At 39.3% G+C, this 13,193-nt stretch overlaps 1 protein-coding gene across 1 annotated transcript in view; it reads left to right on the top strand.

Annotated features, from left to right (window-relative positions):
* Nucleotides 1-13,193, top strand: part of igsf9ba (immunoglobulin superfamily, member 9Ba) — an 81,527-nt gene that overhangs the window by 24,503 nt on the left and 43,831 nt on the right. Inside the window, exon 3 of the mRNA XM_030745385.1 lies at nucleotides 4,712-4,858. Within this exon, the coding sequence (XP_030601245.1) occupies nucleotides 4,712-4,858 (147 nt within the window). The remainder of the gene's footprint in view (nucleotides 1-4,711; nucleotides 4,859-13,193) is intronic.

The following is a 13,193-nucleotide window of genomic DNA, read 5'->3' as shown; positions in this document are numbered from 1 at the left end:
TCTCAGAGCTCATCTGGGCTATTCCCATGAATCGTTATCACTCAGTATGAATAAAGTTGATGAATAGAGTAAATGTGTGATTATTCCATCGCACAGCTGCTACCAAAACAGAGAAGATTATCCATGAATACTGGACTTACTTGCACACATGTTTTCATAGTGCAGCGATGATTACACTTTTGATTCCAGAAATTCATTCGGGTTGAATGCGTCGGTTTGTCTAGGTCAATCAGTTTTGTTAGTTCTCAAGTCTTACTGACTGTTAAGAGACCTCAGAGTATAGTGCAATAATTTTGATGTGTCATTCACATCTAAGATGTGTTCATTACAGCTGTGTATTTTGCCTCTTTAGCTCACTGCAGAATGAAAAATTATACAGATCTCTCTGCTATCCCGAATCATTTTGTTTGCCAGTTTGTCCTGCAGCTATATGGAAATTATAACATTAAAAAACATCTATTTTCGTGCCTGCTGTAGCAAAGACGCAATCAATAATTCAGATGTGCAGCTTGTGAAATTTTAGTGTCAGATCCTGCCGCTTTGGGACAAGCTGTTGGAAAACTGAATCATATCTGTTTTGCCACCATGTTTAGCCCCAGCCTGCATGTGGATAATACAGATATGTATGTAATCTGCAGATGGATGCAGAAATGATGCAATGTGTTGCATTTTTCTTGCCATTAAAATAAAGAGGGGTTACTGATTTGGTTTTGCTTGTTGAATGTTGAGTTACTAGCAGCCTTTTAGTGGTAGTGCACTGATAGCGGACATTTTAGCTCGTCATAATTTGAAACATGTAGCCACAAGTAGGGAAAAAAAAGCTGGAAATATGTTTCCTCTTCCTGAATGTAATGAAACAATGACTTTACAATAAAAGTAAACCAGTCGCTGCACACAACCACACACAACCACATTACAAAACAGTATTGTATTGTGCTTGACCCAAAGAGAAATTTTGCATCCACACTGTAAGCAATGTGGCCACCAGAGATCACAGAAAGTGAATGACATCTGGCAACTTCAAGGTGATGCGCCACAAGCGAACTGCTTGCAGTGTGAATGGAGGTTTAACATGAAATCAGACCAAGTGTGGCCCTTTCCAAGCCCAGCACTGTTTACAATCCGAAATATTTCAGCGGAGGAGAAATGGTCACAAGGAGTGACACGGTCCAACGTGGCCTCTGGCTGAAGACTGGAACATCCGCAAGCGACCAGCTGTCAGCTTCAAAGCAATACACGACGAGCGCCTAGCAGTGATGTGGCGACTGGAGCCCACATAGAGTCAGTGATATTCAGCGACTTGAAGATGATATATGAAATAACTACAGGCGATGTGAAGTAGAGGGGGCCTGAATTAAACTTCAAGGCAGCAATTGAAACGACTACCAATGAGAGCACAGGATACCACTGACTGACAAATGACTGGGTAGTACATACATGAGAGGGTTACCTAGGCAACCATAATCGCTTCCTGTGTGGACGGGGCTTTTGAGCCCTAAAATGACCATGATTCAATCTTTATATAGAACTGATTTAGTGTTTCCTTTTAACTATTTCACTCTATGATGTATTCTTACTGCCACTTTTTCCTTTAGCTATACTCTTTTTACTCATGTTTGAAACTCAACAGCCATAAAAATGCTTTTTTTTTGCAATGTGTTTGCCAACTTTGTCACTCTGGATCTTAAATATTTACTTTTCAAAGCTTTTCTATCTGCCTGTGATGTGATCTGAACAAGGTGTTGGCCCCTCTGTTTTCACAGCAGACAGAACCCTGTACTGTGTAAGTGGTGTATACCCTGAAGGCTGATCCTGACGTGAATACAGTGCTGGTTACTCTGTTTACAGCAGCACCCTCTCACTCCTTGACAAATAGGAGCTGAGGCTGATCCCTACCCTTCATGCCACCACCCACCCCACTCAGCACTTCAATGCCCAGGCAAAAATAGACCTGACTTTTTAAAGACAAGCTACCTTTTTACTGCAAGACTGCAGTCCGTGCTCCTCTCACTTCCTCTATGTTGTATTGATTTTCCACTAACAAAAAAACGTCAGTTTTCTACCCCAGCTACAGCAGCAATCCCAGGATTGGGTATCTATCTTATGCATTTTTGCACTCATAGAGCAATTCAGCTCGCCCTCAAATCAATAGATTTGCCTGACACTTAGTCTGAAGTAAGAGGAAACAGTGCTTACAGTACATCTACACATCAAAGTTGGGAAAAATGCTCCATTTTCAAACATTCGTCAGACAGAGGAGATGTGAATGTTTTAGTCTGTTGGGCTGTCAGATGCAGCCATGTGAGCAGCGGGCTGGAGGCTTGAAGACAGACAGCTTAGCAGCTGAAGATTTCACCATGCCTGGCTTCCTGAACATCTCTCATCCCTTGTGATTTCCTCCTTTTAGAATTCCAATTTATCCTCAGCCTTGAAGAAAAAAAGAGGTTGGGATGGAGAAGTTTCATAAGAAATATCATTTATGTGAAGTGGAAAGCTGGTCTTTTCCCACAGTGACACCAAAAACCTTATTAAAATTCAGCTAAAGGTGTGACTCCACGGCAGTTTTAAGGATAAATCATAAGACTTCATCCCAGATGGGTGCTCATTTCTGCGTTAAAGAACTAAACATTTTGGGATATATATATATAGTACCAGTCAAAGGTTTATGTGATCTAAAACTCACTAATTAACATACACCACATGCACAAAAATATTAGGCCACACCTCTTAATCTTTTAATTCATATGTTTTCAGTCCTATTGCCACAGGTGTATAAAATCAAACACTTAGACATTCAGTCTGCTTTTACAGACTGAATTTGTGAAAGAATGGGTCATTCTAAAGAGCTCACTGGATTTGACTGTGGTGCTGTAATAGGATGCCACGATTGTAACAAGTCAGATACTGAAATTTTTTTCCCTCCTGGATATTCTACGATCGGTGGTATTATTTAACTGCAGAATTCCAAACCTTCTCTGGCATTAACACCAGCACAAAAAGTGTGCACCAGGAGCTTCATTCATCATGTGTTTGTGGACTGGTACTTTTGTCCATATAGTGTACATCCTGCAGAAGAAAGACATAGAGATAGTCCAGGAAATAACTAAGCCCCCAACACATTAAGTTATTTGTCTGCTGAATACATAGATAGCCCAACACAGAAGTTTTCTTTAGAAAATAGTTGTGAGTTGATTTAATCCTGCTATAATTTTTTTAGTAATTTGGGTGAACTGCTTCTTCAAATAGAATGCATTACCATTTAAACCACAATACCCATAAATCACTATACAGAAAAAAATGTGTTGTCATTTTTCAGGCTGTTGCCATATTTTGTTTGTTGCTTGATTATAAAGAGGCCAGGTTCTGTATGCAGGAATTGGAAATGTTTCTAGCTTCCCACAACTCTGAATTGGATAAACAGAAGAAAATGGATGGATGGATGGATGGATGGATGGATGGATGGATGGATGGATGGATGGATGGATGGATGGATGGATGGATGGATGTGTCAGGAATAATTAATAATGAATGAACTTACTCCTTGTGCCACTTTCATAAGTACACACTCGGGGACCCTCATATGGATTTTGTTGTGTCCCTGTGAAGCAGGGATACGCTTAGAGGAAAGACTTCTACAAACAGCTATAAGCAACAAATGAAACTTCCTGTCCTGTTAACAGTTTGCCCAAACCTGATTCATATACAGTCACATTAAACCTCTTATAGATGTCTTTTGAGGTATTTTTTGTGTCTCTGGTACTTTAAGCACATAATCTCTGTTGTTTGCATTTACTGTGATGCCTGTGAACCAGCATTAGTGTCTTAACATGGAAAAACCTACTTTTCAGACCTTGTCCTTTAATAATAACTGAGGATGAATTTTTATTGAGCTTTAAGAGCACTGTAGAACTCTACAGACAGATCTAGGTAAACTGTTTACAGCTGTTTGCACTCATGCATTTAAGTAAAATAACCACCTCCTCCTTAAAGTTGGATATCAGACTGACATTCAATTGTCTAACTTTTGGCAAGAAAGAAAATATGCATATTCCCTTCATAATATCAAAACCATTTTGCTCTTCAATCGACTCTGCGTGCTGCTTATATCGATGTGTGTTTCCTCAGAGTTCAAAGACTTAGGAGTCAGTTTGATTGAAAGCTCTAAATTGCCCATAAGTATGAATGTACAGTAAGTGTTTGGGATTGTCTGTCTCTGTTAGCGCTATGAGAGACTGGCAGCCAGTGTTTTCCTTCCTTCCATCTAGTGCTTGGAAAGGCTCCAGTCTGCTGTACAGCCTGAATATGAGTCAGTAATTTTGAAAAAGTCGTCACGAATGAATCTGTTTGTCAGACCTGACTTTGCGGATCAAAATAGTCTTGAGTTTGTGGAGCCCTTGCAGAGAAAAGGAAAACATGAGAAGCTGCAATTTATAAATTATATATTCTTTTTTAAACATCTGGCACACACTTAAAAACATTGTGCCACTATGAGCTGTGGACTGCTGTCAGAGCAAAAACATAACTCACACCCTCTTAGAGCCATTGCCCTAAAATAAAGCTCTTAACCCCCAGCTGCTATGATGTATCTTTGTGGTGACCACCAAAGCTCTTGGGTGTGTTTAGGGTGGTATCGCCAAAAGATAAATTTACAGTGCCGACGTGGTTAATTCTGATGTTTGTTTTTTTTTTCCTCCCTCCCTGCTGTCTGCAGGTAGAGCCTCTCTGCATGGGAAGGCCTCCCTGCAGATTGATCCAGTGCGCTCTGAAGACCAGGGCTGGTATGAGTGCAGGGTCCTGATGCTGGAGCAACAGTACGACACCTTCCACAACGGCAGCTGGGTGCACCTCACAGTCAATGGTGAGTCATCTGGCCAAACAGCTTACCTACTGACCTGGAAATGTGGAAATGTGGAAAAGAGAATCAGCTTAAGCTCCATGTAATAATCCAGCATTTTTAGATGATAATGATAATCATATAGATGTGTCACTGGCATTTCAATGAAAGCTGCTGTGTGTGTATGAATCCCTCTCTATATTATTATTAGACAAATCTATTTGTGTGTAATTTATTTTACTCTCATTTGTTTTAAATATTTAAACTTAATGGAATTTATTATTCTGTACCTACTAGAACCTTATGCATTCCTCTTTCCTTTTTCTTTTACTCATATTTTATTTACAGAAAAAATAATCAACTGAATTCAAGTGTGAGTGAAACACTGTTTTACATCATTCCTGCAGTTCCTTTATAAAAGGCCTCTAGGAAAAAGGGACGAGCGTCTGGTTAGAGGAGGATTGATTGTGTCTAGTTTAAGGCGGTTCCGGCAGGGATTGTCTGTGAAAGTCTGAGAGCTATCAAAGTGATGACCATGCGGAAAAAAAAAAATCTGCACCTTTGCATTTCCCAGGAATGCCCCAGTGGCACAAAGACTCCTGTGTGAAATGTGTCTTCGAATTGTTGCAGAGCGCCAGAAACAACGATGCCTTTGTGCTCTATGTGTTTCAGCCCTGTTTCACAGGAGGAATGCTTTTTTTGCAAAGATATTCATATTAAGCTCCCCTTTTACAGTGGATGGTTGATGCAGATGCACAGTGCAGCAAAGATGCGATAAAGAAACTGCAGCAGACTCCTGCAGAACATGAAATTTTGTAGCATTATTAGTTGCAATTCTTAGTTAGCTTTTTGGTGACTGATTTTTATGTCTGTTGGGAATGTTTCCTAAGCAGGCTTTTGGAAGAGAAACTTTCAGGCCGGATGTGGTAAATTTCTTGCGTTAAAGCTTAATGGGACTCTACAGAAAGCGGTAATCCTCTGTGTTGTTAGAGAGAGACTTTGGAGCTAAAGTACTGTCAAGCTCATTCACATGTATATTTTTGGTCTGTGAACTTCGAGTTTGGGTGCTGTGTGAAAGTCATGCATATTCGATTTGATCGTGCATATGCTTTACAAGATGCAGTTCACATATTTGAATAGGGATTACCGTGCACTGTGTGCAAAATGCTCTGTAACGAATCATTTATACTGTCCAGTGAGCAGCATAATCACTTTGTAAAAAAGTGCAAATGTGTATAAATGGTTATTATCAGTGCACAACAAAATATTTTCCTTTGCATTTTGTGTTTTGCCATATGTTAGAACATCAGCTATTGCAAATTACTTTCTGTGTAAAGCACATTAACTCAAAGCCAGCATGAGAGCATCCCATTGTGTACGCTTGTGTGCAACTGAAAGAGATCTCTGTTTGCTGGTTAAAGTTGAATAGGGTGAATCGGTCATAGCGAATTGGCCGAGCATCACCTGCACACTCTTGTGATGTTTGGAGTTTGTGAACGTCTGTAGGCGTGTGTGTATGAATGTCTTGTTGTGTAGGCATACTGCATCTCTGTAGCTGCTTCATCAATATTCACTCTCAACTGCTCCCTCCCTCCCTCTTGTGCTGCTCTCCACTCCTGTCAGGCCTTTCAACAGAAACTGAGCTCCTCTGGCTTTGGCAGAACTAATAATATCCCTGAATCTCATGTATATTTGGCATTTTAAAAGACTGCATTTTTTTATGACCTCGCGTATATAGGTAATGTTTCTCTCTATAGAGGGCATACAAAACTCTGCACACAGGTGGACATGTTTGATTGATAAAAATATTTAGAGTTTTGTTATGTAAATGACAGACATTCATGAAAAAAAAATCACAAGCTGTTTCAGCGTCTAGACATCTAACGGGGGAGTTCATATGAAGCCTTTTTGGTACTGTTGTCCTCTAAATGGGAGTCTGTGAAGGAAGCAGGTGCCATTTTCGTCTGGCCTAAGCACAGACACTAAGGACACTCATTTCCTTTGGCCGTTAGTATTTGCATATACTGCTCCTTTGAGTTCCTGTGACTGGCTTTAACTTCCTGCCAAGCGGACAGGGAATTCATGCCCACTCAGTGGCAGGTGTCAGATGGCAAGGCCTTGTGCCCGAAAAAGACACTAAGGCCACTCTCTCTCTGTTCTCCTTCCTTCTCCTCCTCTGCTTGCTTTTGCAAGACTTGTCTCTCTTGTTATTCTCTTCTTTTTAGTAATCAAGCATCAGTAAGCTTTTTAAGAGAGCAAAAAAAAAAAAAAAAAGCACCACCATTATCACATGATTTTAACATCCATACTCAAACCTAAAAAAAAAAAAAAATTAGACAAAATTAGGCCCTGCCGCCATGTCACTGGGTTAGTGATGGGCTGGCATTTAGATCCCATTTCGTCGATCCAAGTGGGGCCCAAATGTCAGCTCCATTTATTACCCCTTTGTATCTGTCTTTGTCAGTCATTGTGGTGTCCACTATAGTGAATCTGGTGAATCGCCATTCAGACTTTACAGGAGCCCAGTGTGCAAAATTAAATTATAGGTGGACATAGAACATACATTAAATATTAAAAAAAATATATATATATACAAATCTGGCTTTTGTACGATGCTTAGGTAATGCTACAAAGCACTGACAATCTGACAGACCCAGGGTGTGGTGAATAAGATGTCCTGACAAAAATAATAAAAATTAACAAATGTATTTCTTTTGGGGTTTTTGCCATTTGACATCTGCTATGGCTCGACCTTGCATGACGATGTGTGCATGAAAGAATTATATAACCTAGTATTAACCAGAATGCCAATGACACAGCAGCTTACCTGGCTCACAGTCCATCACAGTTCACAGGTTATTGCCCGTAAAATGACACACAGTGATCATTGTGTGTAAGTTTCATTAAATTCTGACCAATATTATAGGAGTAGCAATTCTTGCTTGTGGATGGACAACGGACATCTCAGCATGGATTAAGTAAAAATAATCATGAGCTAATTACAAATAATTAAAGACACACCAACTGCAATTTTCTTGGCTGTGTGGCCTGCCAATACTGATTTTTACCGATTCCGTTTTTAAAAACTAGAACTGACAGCATATATGAACAAAAAACACTGGAAAGAGGTACCAATAATATTTGGTAATTATTGTTAAACTGAAAATGTTTCCAGTGTGTTTATAAAGTCAGGACATTAACCCTTCTCTCTTTTTCACTCATCTCTCTCGTTTTCTTCATAACTGCTTTGATCCTTTGCTCATACCAGTAGAAGTGTAACGGTTCACCGTGGTTAACCAATAACAGAATCATGATACTGTACTGAAAATAAAAATTAGATCTAAATAAATTCAGTTCTGTCTGAACTGCCGGCAGCCTTGCGTTTCCCCATAAGCGTCCACGTCTGTTTACTCTGGAAGAGGCTGTAAAACTTTGTGAAAAGAGTGACTCGATGAACGCAAGAAGCTCACTTCTGTCCGATGACTCAGGTGAATTGTTGAGGATTTCCAGGACTTCTCTGTCTGTTTTAGCCGCAGTTAGCTGCTGTTAGCAGGTGTTACTGATCCTTTCTTCAAGGTGGATCTAATGTTGTCAGACTCGGACATTTAGCAGATAAACTCTCATATGATGTGAGAATGCAATCAAACTGTTTATCACTGGAAAGTGTGATTTTTAGGACATTCGAGCCTAACATCAGTAGGCATAATGTTAGCTTACAAACACCTGCTGCTGTTTAGTGTTATGCCAAAAAATGATTTCTTATGTTTGTCTGTTTTTTATGTGTAATGTATTTGCCTATATGGGTAAATAGACTGTAGTCAACAGGATTTATGTCGGGCTCATATATAAAATTAAGAAATTATCTGTTTTGCAAGTGTCTTTATGACTCTGCATTATTGTAGCTTCATTATAATCAACCCAGACCTTTCTGGCCACTTAAAATACCTTTATACAGCTATGATGTTATACTTGTTAAAATTTCTCTTGCACAGATCTCTCTGAAAAAAGACATTTTAAATGTCAGTGAGAGTTTTTACCCCGATAAATAAAGAATATATAAACATCACTTCGCCAAAAAGTGATTGTAGCTTCCCCCCTTGTGACAGTAATGTTGTTTCTAACTGTAAATGACTTGATATTCATGAGATATATGTTTGACAGATTATAGACCAAAAAGTGATTTGCAACAGTTTAAATACATCCAATCAGCGGCTCCTGTCAGCTGTAGGCGGGAGGGTCGCAGGTCTGATCTGCTGAAAATCAGTAACTGCGACAATATTGGGAACAAAATAAGCATGAGGTGATAATAAGGTGATATGTAGACACTGATTTATGTTGTTCTCCTGAATCTCATTGGAAGAGGATTGTTTTGTCAGCTTTATTTTCTGAGGAATGTGGGGTTGAGTTTTAATAGAGAAACACTAACAGACCTCTCAGGTGATGTGTAGTAGACATTGATCAGTTGATGATCAGTTATTTTATTTTATTTTTTACTAAATTTTCATTTGTTTTCTATTCACATGCTGCTTTTATGTTCATTAAAAGTTTTTTTTTTTTTTTTTTTTATTCTTTGCAAAGAATAAAGAAGTTCTAAGTAATTTGTTTGTTTTAGTCACATAAATCATCATTTGATCCAGAAATAACTATGCCATATATGCAAATGATCCGAACCGAAATTCATCGAACCGTGGCCTCTGTACCACCACTGAACCGTGGATTTTTGTACTGTTACACCCATAATACCGCTGCTGCCTGTGGCTACCTCTGAGCACTGGACAGCTTTAGCTTTAGCCACTGTGCCTTTGTTAGCTTCTGTGAGTGTGCATGTGACTACTTCCCTGCACCACTGTGTGTTGCACATGTTGCACATGCACGAAATGAACCAGCTCATAATCGGACATGCATGAGGGTAAACAGCCGGTCACCGGTCCAGGCTGAGAATGGTGAAAATCAGTCATTCCTGTTCCGTGGCCAGTCGATTGGTGTAGCTCTACAAATGACCAGTAACTTACTTTAGATCAACTCTCAGTTTGTTTAAAAGTCAAAAGTCTCACTGAACCATGAAGGTAGCACAAAAGTGAGTAACTTCTGCTAGGTGAGTAATGCTAAACATTTTCTAAAGATTCTTTAGTTACTTTTTACCAACACCTGCTTTTGCAACGTTATCCTAAACACACTGTAGTTGTCCTCCAAACCAGTGATATGTTCTCATTATTACTAGAAAGCTGATGTATTTGTAGAATTTAAATTTAAATTAAGAGGCACCAGTCTTGCATCTTGAAGACTTTATAAAGTATGTATTACAGGGCCAGTATTCAGAATCTACAGTTAATGTTTTAGACACAATTTGCACAGTATGGTAAGCAGGGGTAGTTTCAGTTTCAACCTGTTCCCACATTCATATCAAATTTTTCTCAAAGCTTTGATGTATTCCAAAAAAAAATCCTGGAGAAAAGGCAAATATGGATGACTCACATCAGCCAAACTAAAAGCTAAAAAAAACTGTCAGATTCACATCGGTTGTTCAGTGTACTTTTGCGCTCAATCACCTCATTCTGCAAGCTTGTGAGGAATACAGTGCAGCCCGCCTTTACCATTGAACCGAGATAAACACACTTACATGTTTGTTGTTGAAGTTAACAAAGTAAAGTAAGTCAGTAAGCTGTGTTTGCTGCTGTGTCTCGAGCATGTTAGGGCAACAGTTTATGATTGTATGATCACCTAACGTGAGCCCACCTAAAGAGAAAAGGTGGATGGGATTGTGGCAGTGAAGAAGTGAGAGGAAGTTACTCACATTGTTTCTCGTCTTAATTACACTCGAGATGCTGTGGAGTACCTTCAGTATGCTGACATCAGAAGAGGGAGAAAAGTGTCACTGAGTGCCTCTTTCTTCTCTCTCTAGCAGATTACATTTAAACCTTTGAGAGTCATAATGTGAAATCAATGAAAAATGTGTATTCTATTTCTGTATATTCTCTTAGGAGCAGAGACAAGAAAAGAAAAAAAAATAAGCAAGGAAATAAAATGATGCAAACACAATCTTGAGTAAATAAACCTTCAAAGAACAGCCTGAACCCTGCTTCTTAGCATCCAGGCCATCTGCTGATGTGCTGCGTGGCCTACAGAGAAGAACAGAGGGAGTTTGGGATCTCCAAACATCTTTTAATGTATATAATTGATGAAGAGATGTGGTAAGTAGGGCGAGGATTTGATGCTCAGCTTACTTTTTTTTGTAGAGCAACTCCCAGGTTTCCCAAGTATTGTGACACTTCCTCTGTGATGAGCTGTACCTGACGGTGTGAAACAAATCCCAGGTTGACCAAAGTGCCTGCTGCTGTCACCAGCACCGCAATGTGTGCCACCTATTTCCTGTCAGCTGGTGCTTATCCCCTTGAGAAAAGCTTTGGGATTAGAATTAATAACAGCACATACAGTGGAGGCAGAAGTACCCAGGTCAATTTACTTAAGTGAAAGTACCAGTGCTGTAAAATTTCCACATTACATGCAAATGCACTGGGAGTATATCTGCTAAATATACCCACCCATACTGTATATGCAAAAGTCTTGAGCCACCCCTCATTCCGTTATATTTTGCTAGAAAAATCGGAAATAGATGCGTCCATTTATTGAAACATGTGCAAGATAAATAGAAATACAGTATATAAGGCAAAGACAAAGTTTGCACAATTCTAATGAGCTTGAACGTCAATATTTAGTATGACCATCTTCATTCTTCCGCATGGCCTGAACTCTCTTAGGCAGCTTTCTTTTCATTTCTTTAGTCTTCAGGAATATTTCTTCAGGCTTCTTGAAGGACATTCAAAGCTCTTCTTTGGGTATTGGCTGCCTTTTGTTCTGTTCTCTGTCAAGATGATCCCACACTGCTTCAGTAATGTTGAGGTCTGAGTTTTGGGAAGCCAATCCATGGCATTGTATTTAGGATCATTGCCATGCTGTAAAAAGAAGTGGATGCTTTTCAGGTGATATTGCATGGTGGATCAAAATCTGATGGTACTTTTCTGTATTCATAATTCCATCAATTTTGACAAATCTCCAACAACGATGACTGAAACGCAGCCCAAAGCATAACCGAGCCTCCACTGTGCTTTACAGATGACTGTAATCACTCACCTCACTCCTGACCTCCTCCATACATATTGAAAAAAAAAAAAATCACCAACAATTTCAAATATGGATTCATCATTCCATAAGATGTGTTGGCACACTATTAATGCTACTGCATTAGTGTGTAAACAACATTTTGCTACTATTTACCAATATGTAGTTTTGTTCAGTGGTTCCCAACTAAGTGGGTCAGCCCACTCAGAAAGGCCACAACATAAATCTGAGTTATCATGAGATGACTGAAGAAGTAGGAAAGAGGAAAGACCAATCATATGCTATTCAAACTTTTATTTATTTTTATTTTCCTCTCTGAAATACTGGAATAATTTAGATATAATATATTTTCTTCAGAAACATTGCAGGAATCTCCAAGTAGGGCACTATTTTTTTCACTGGTTTTATTTTTAGCAATGCACTGTATTTTGTAAGCATATCATACACTTGTGGAAAATCCTAAACTGATAACAAACTTGAAGCTAAGACTGGCAAATTACTGGAAAGCTTATAAGAGGAAGGCAAATGATAGCTATGGATGGTGTGAGAGAAAAAGACAGAGAGGACAGGAAGAGATGGAAAGGAGATCTGCTGTGGTGACTTCTAACAGCAATAGCTGGAAGGAGAAGAAGAAGAAAATGTACTGGAGCAGAAACATGCCACTATTAATAAGCATAAGGTAGCAGAAATTGGAAAGTAAATGTACTTAGTTACATACATACTGCAGATATCAGCAGTATGGACCCCCAGTAACAGTCAGTGAGAAATATCTTAATATATGTGCACAAATTCATAGTGAAACAGAGGCACAGGGTTGCCTCTTAACTAAAATGAGGCATCATGATCCGTTTAATGCAGCCGTTGACCCATCAACTGCATGAGCAAGGGATACATAAATCAGTCGTGCATTTTATTAGAATCTCCATTAATCCACTGTATCATATAATGTAATGAGTGTTAGGGAGTGAGAGGGCAGTATGGACAGGCAGATGTCTAAATGTGCTAATTGGGCAATTTGTTTACTCCATGCCAGGTGCTTGTGTGCAGTCTGAAGCATGGCAGCACTCCCAGCGGCAAGCAGTGACCCACTTGTATAGCAGCGCCTTTTTTTTTTTTCCTTCTATTGAACTAAACACAGTGCCACTATTTATAATCAAAATATTATGTTGAAACACTGAAAGCAGCTGGCTGAGGAAGCTACAGTGTATTGGCCTGCAGGAGCTTGTGAACAGCTCCCATG

This window comes from Archocentrus centrarchus, chromosome 13 (genome assembly GCF_007364275.1).
Source record: "Archocentrus centrarchus isolate MPI-CPG fArcCen1 chromosome 13, fArcCen1, whole genome shotgun sequence".
Taxonomy (NCBI): Eukaryota; Metazoa; Chordata; class Actinopteri; order Cichliformes; family Cichlidae; genus Archocentrus; species Archocentrus centrarchus.
This window is presented reverse-complemented; position numbering and strand designations above follow the sequence as displayed.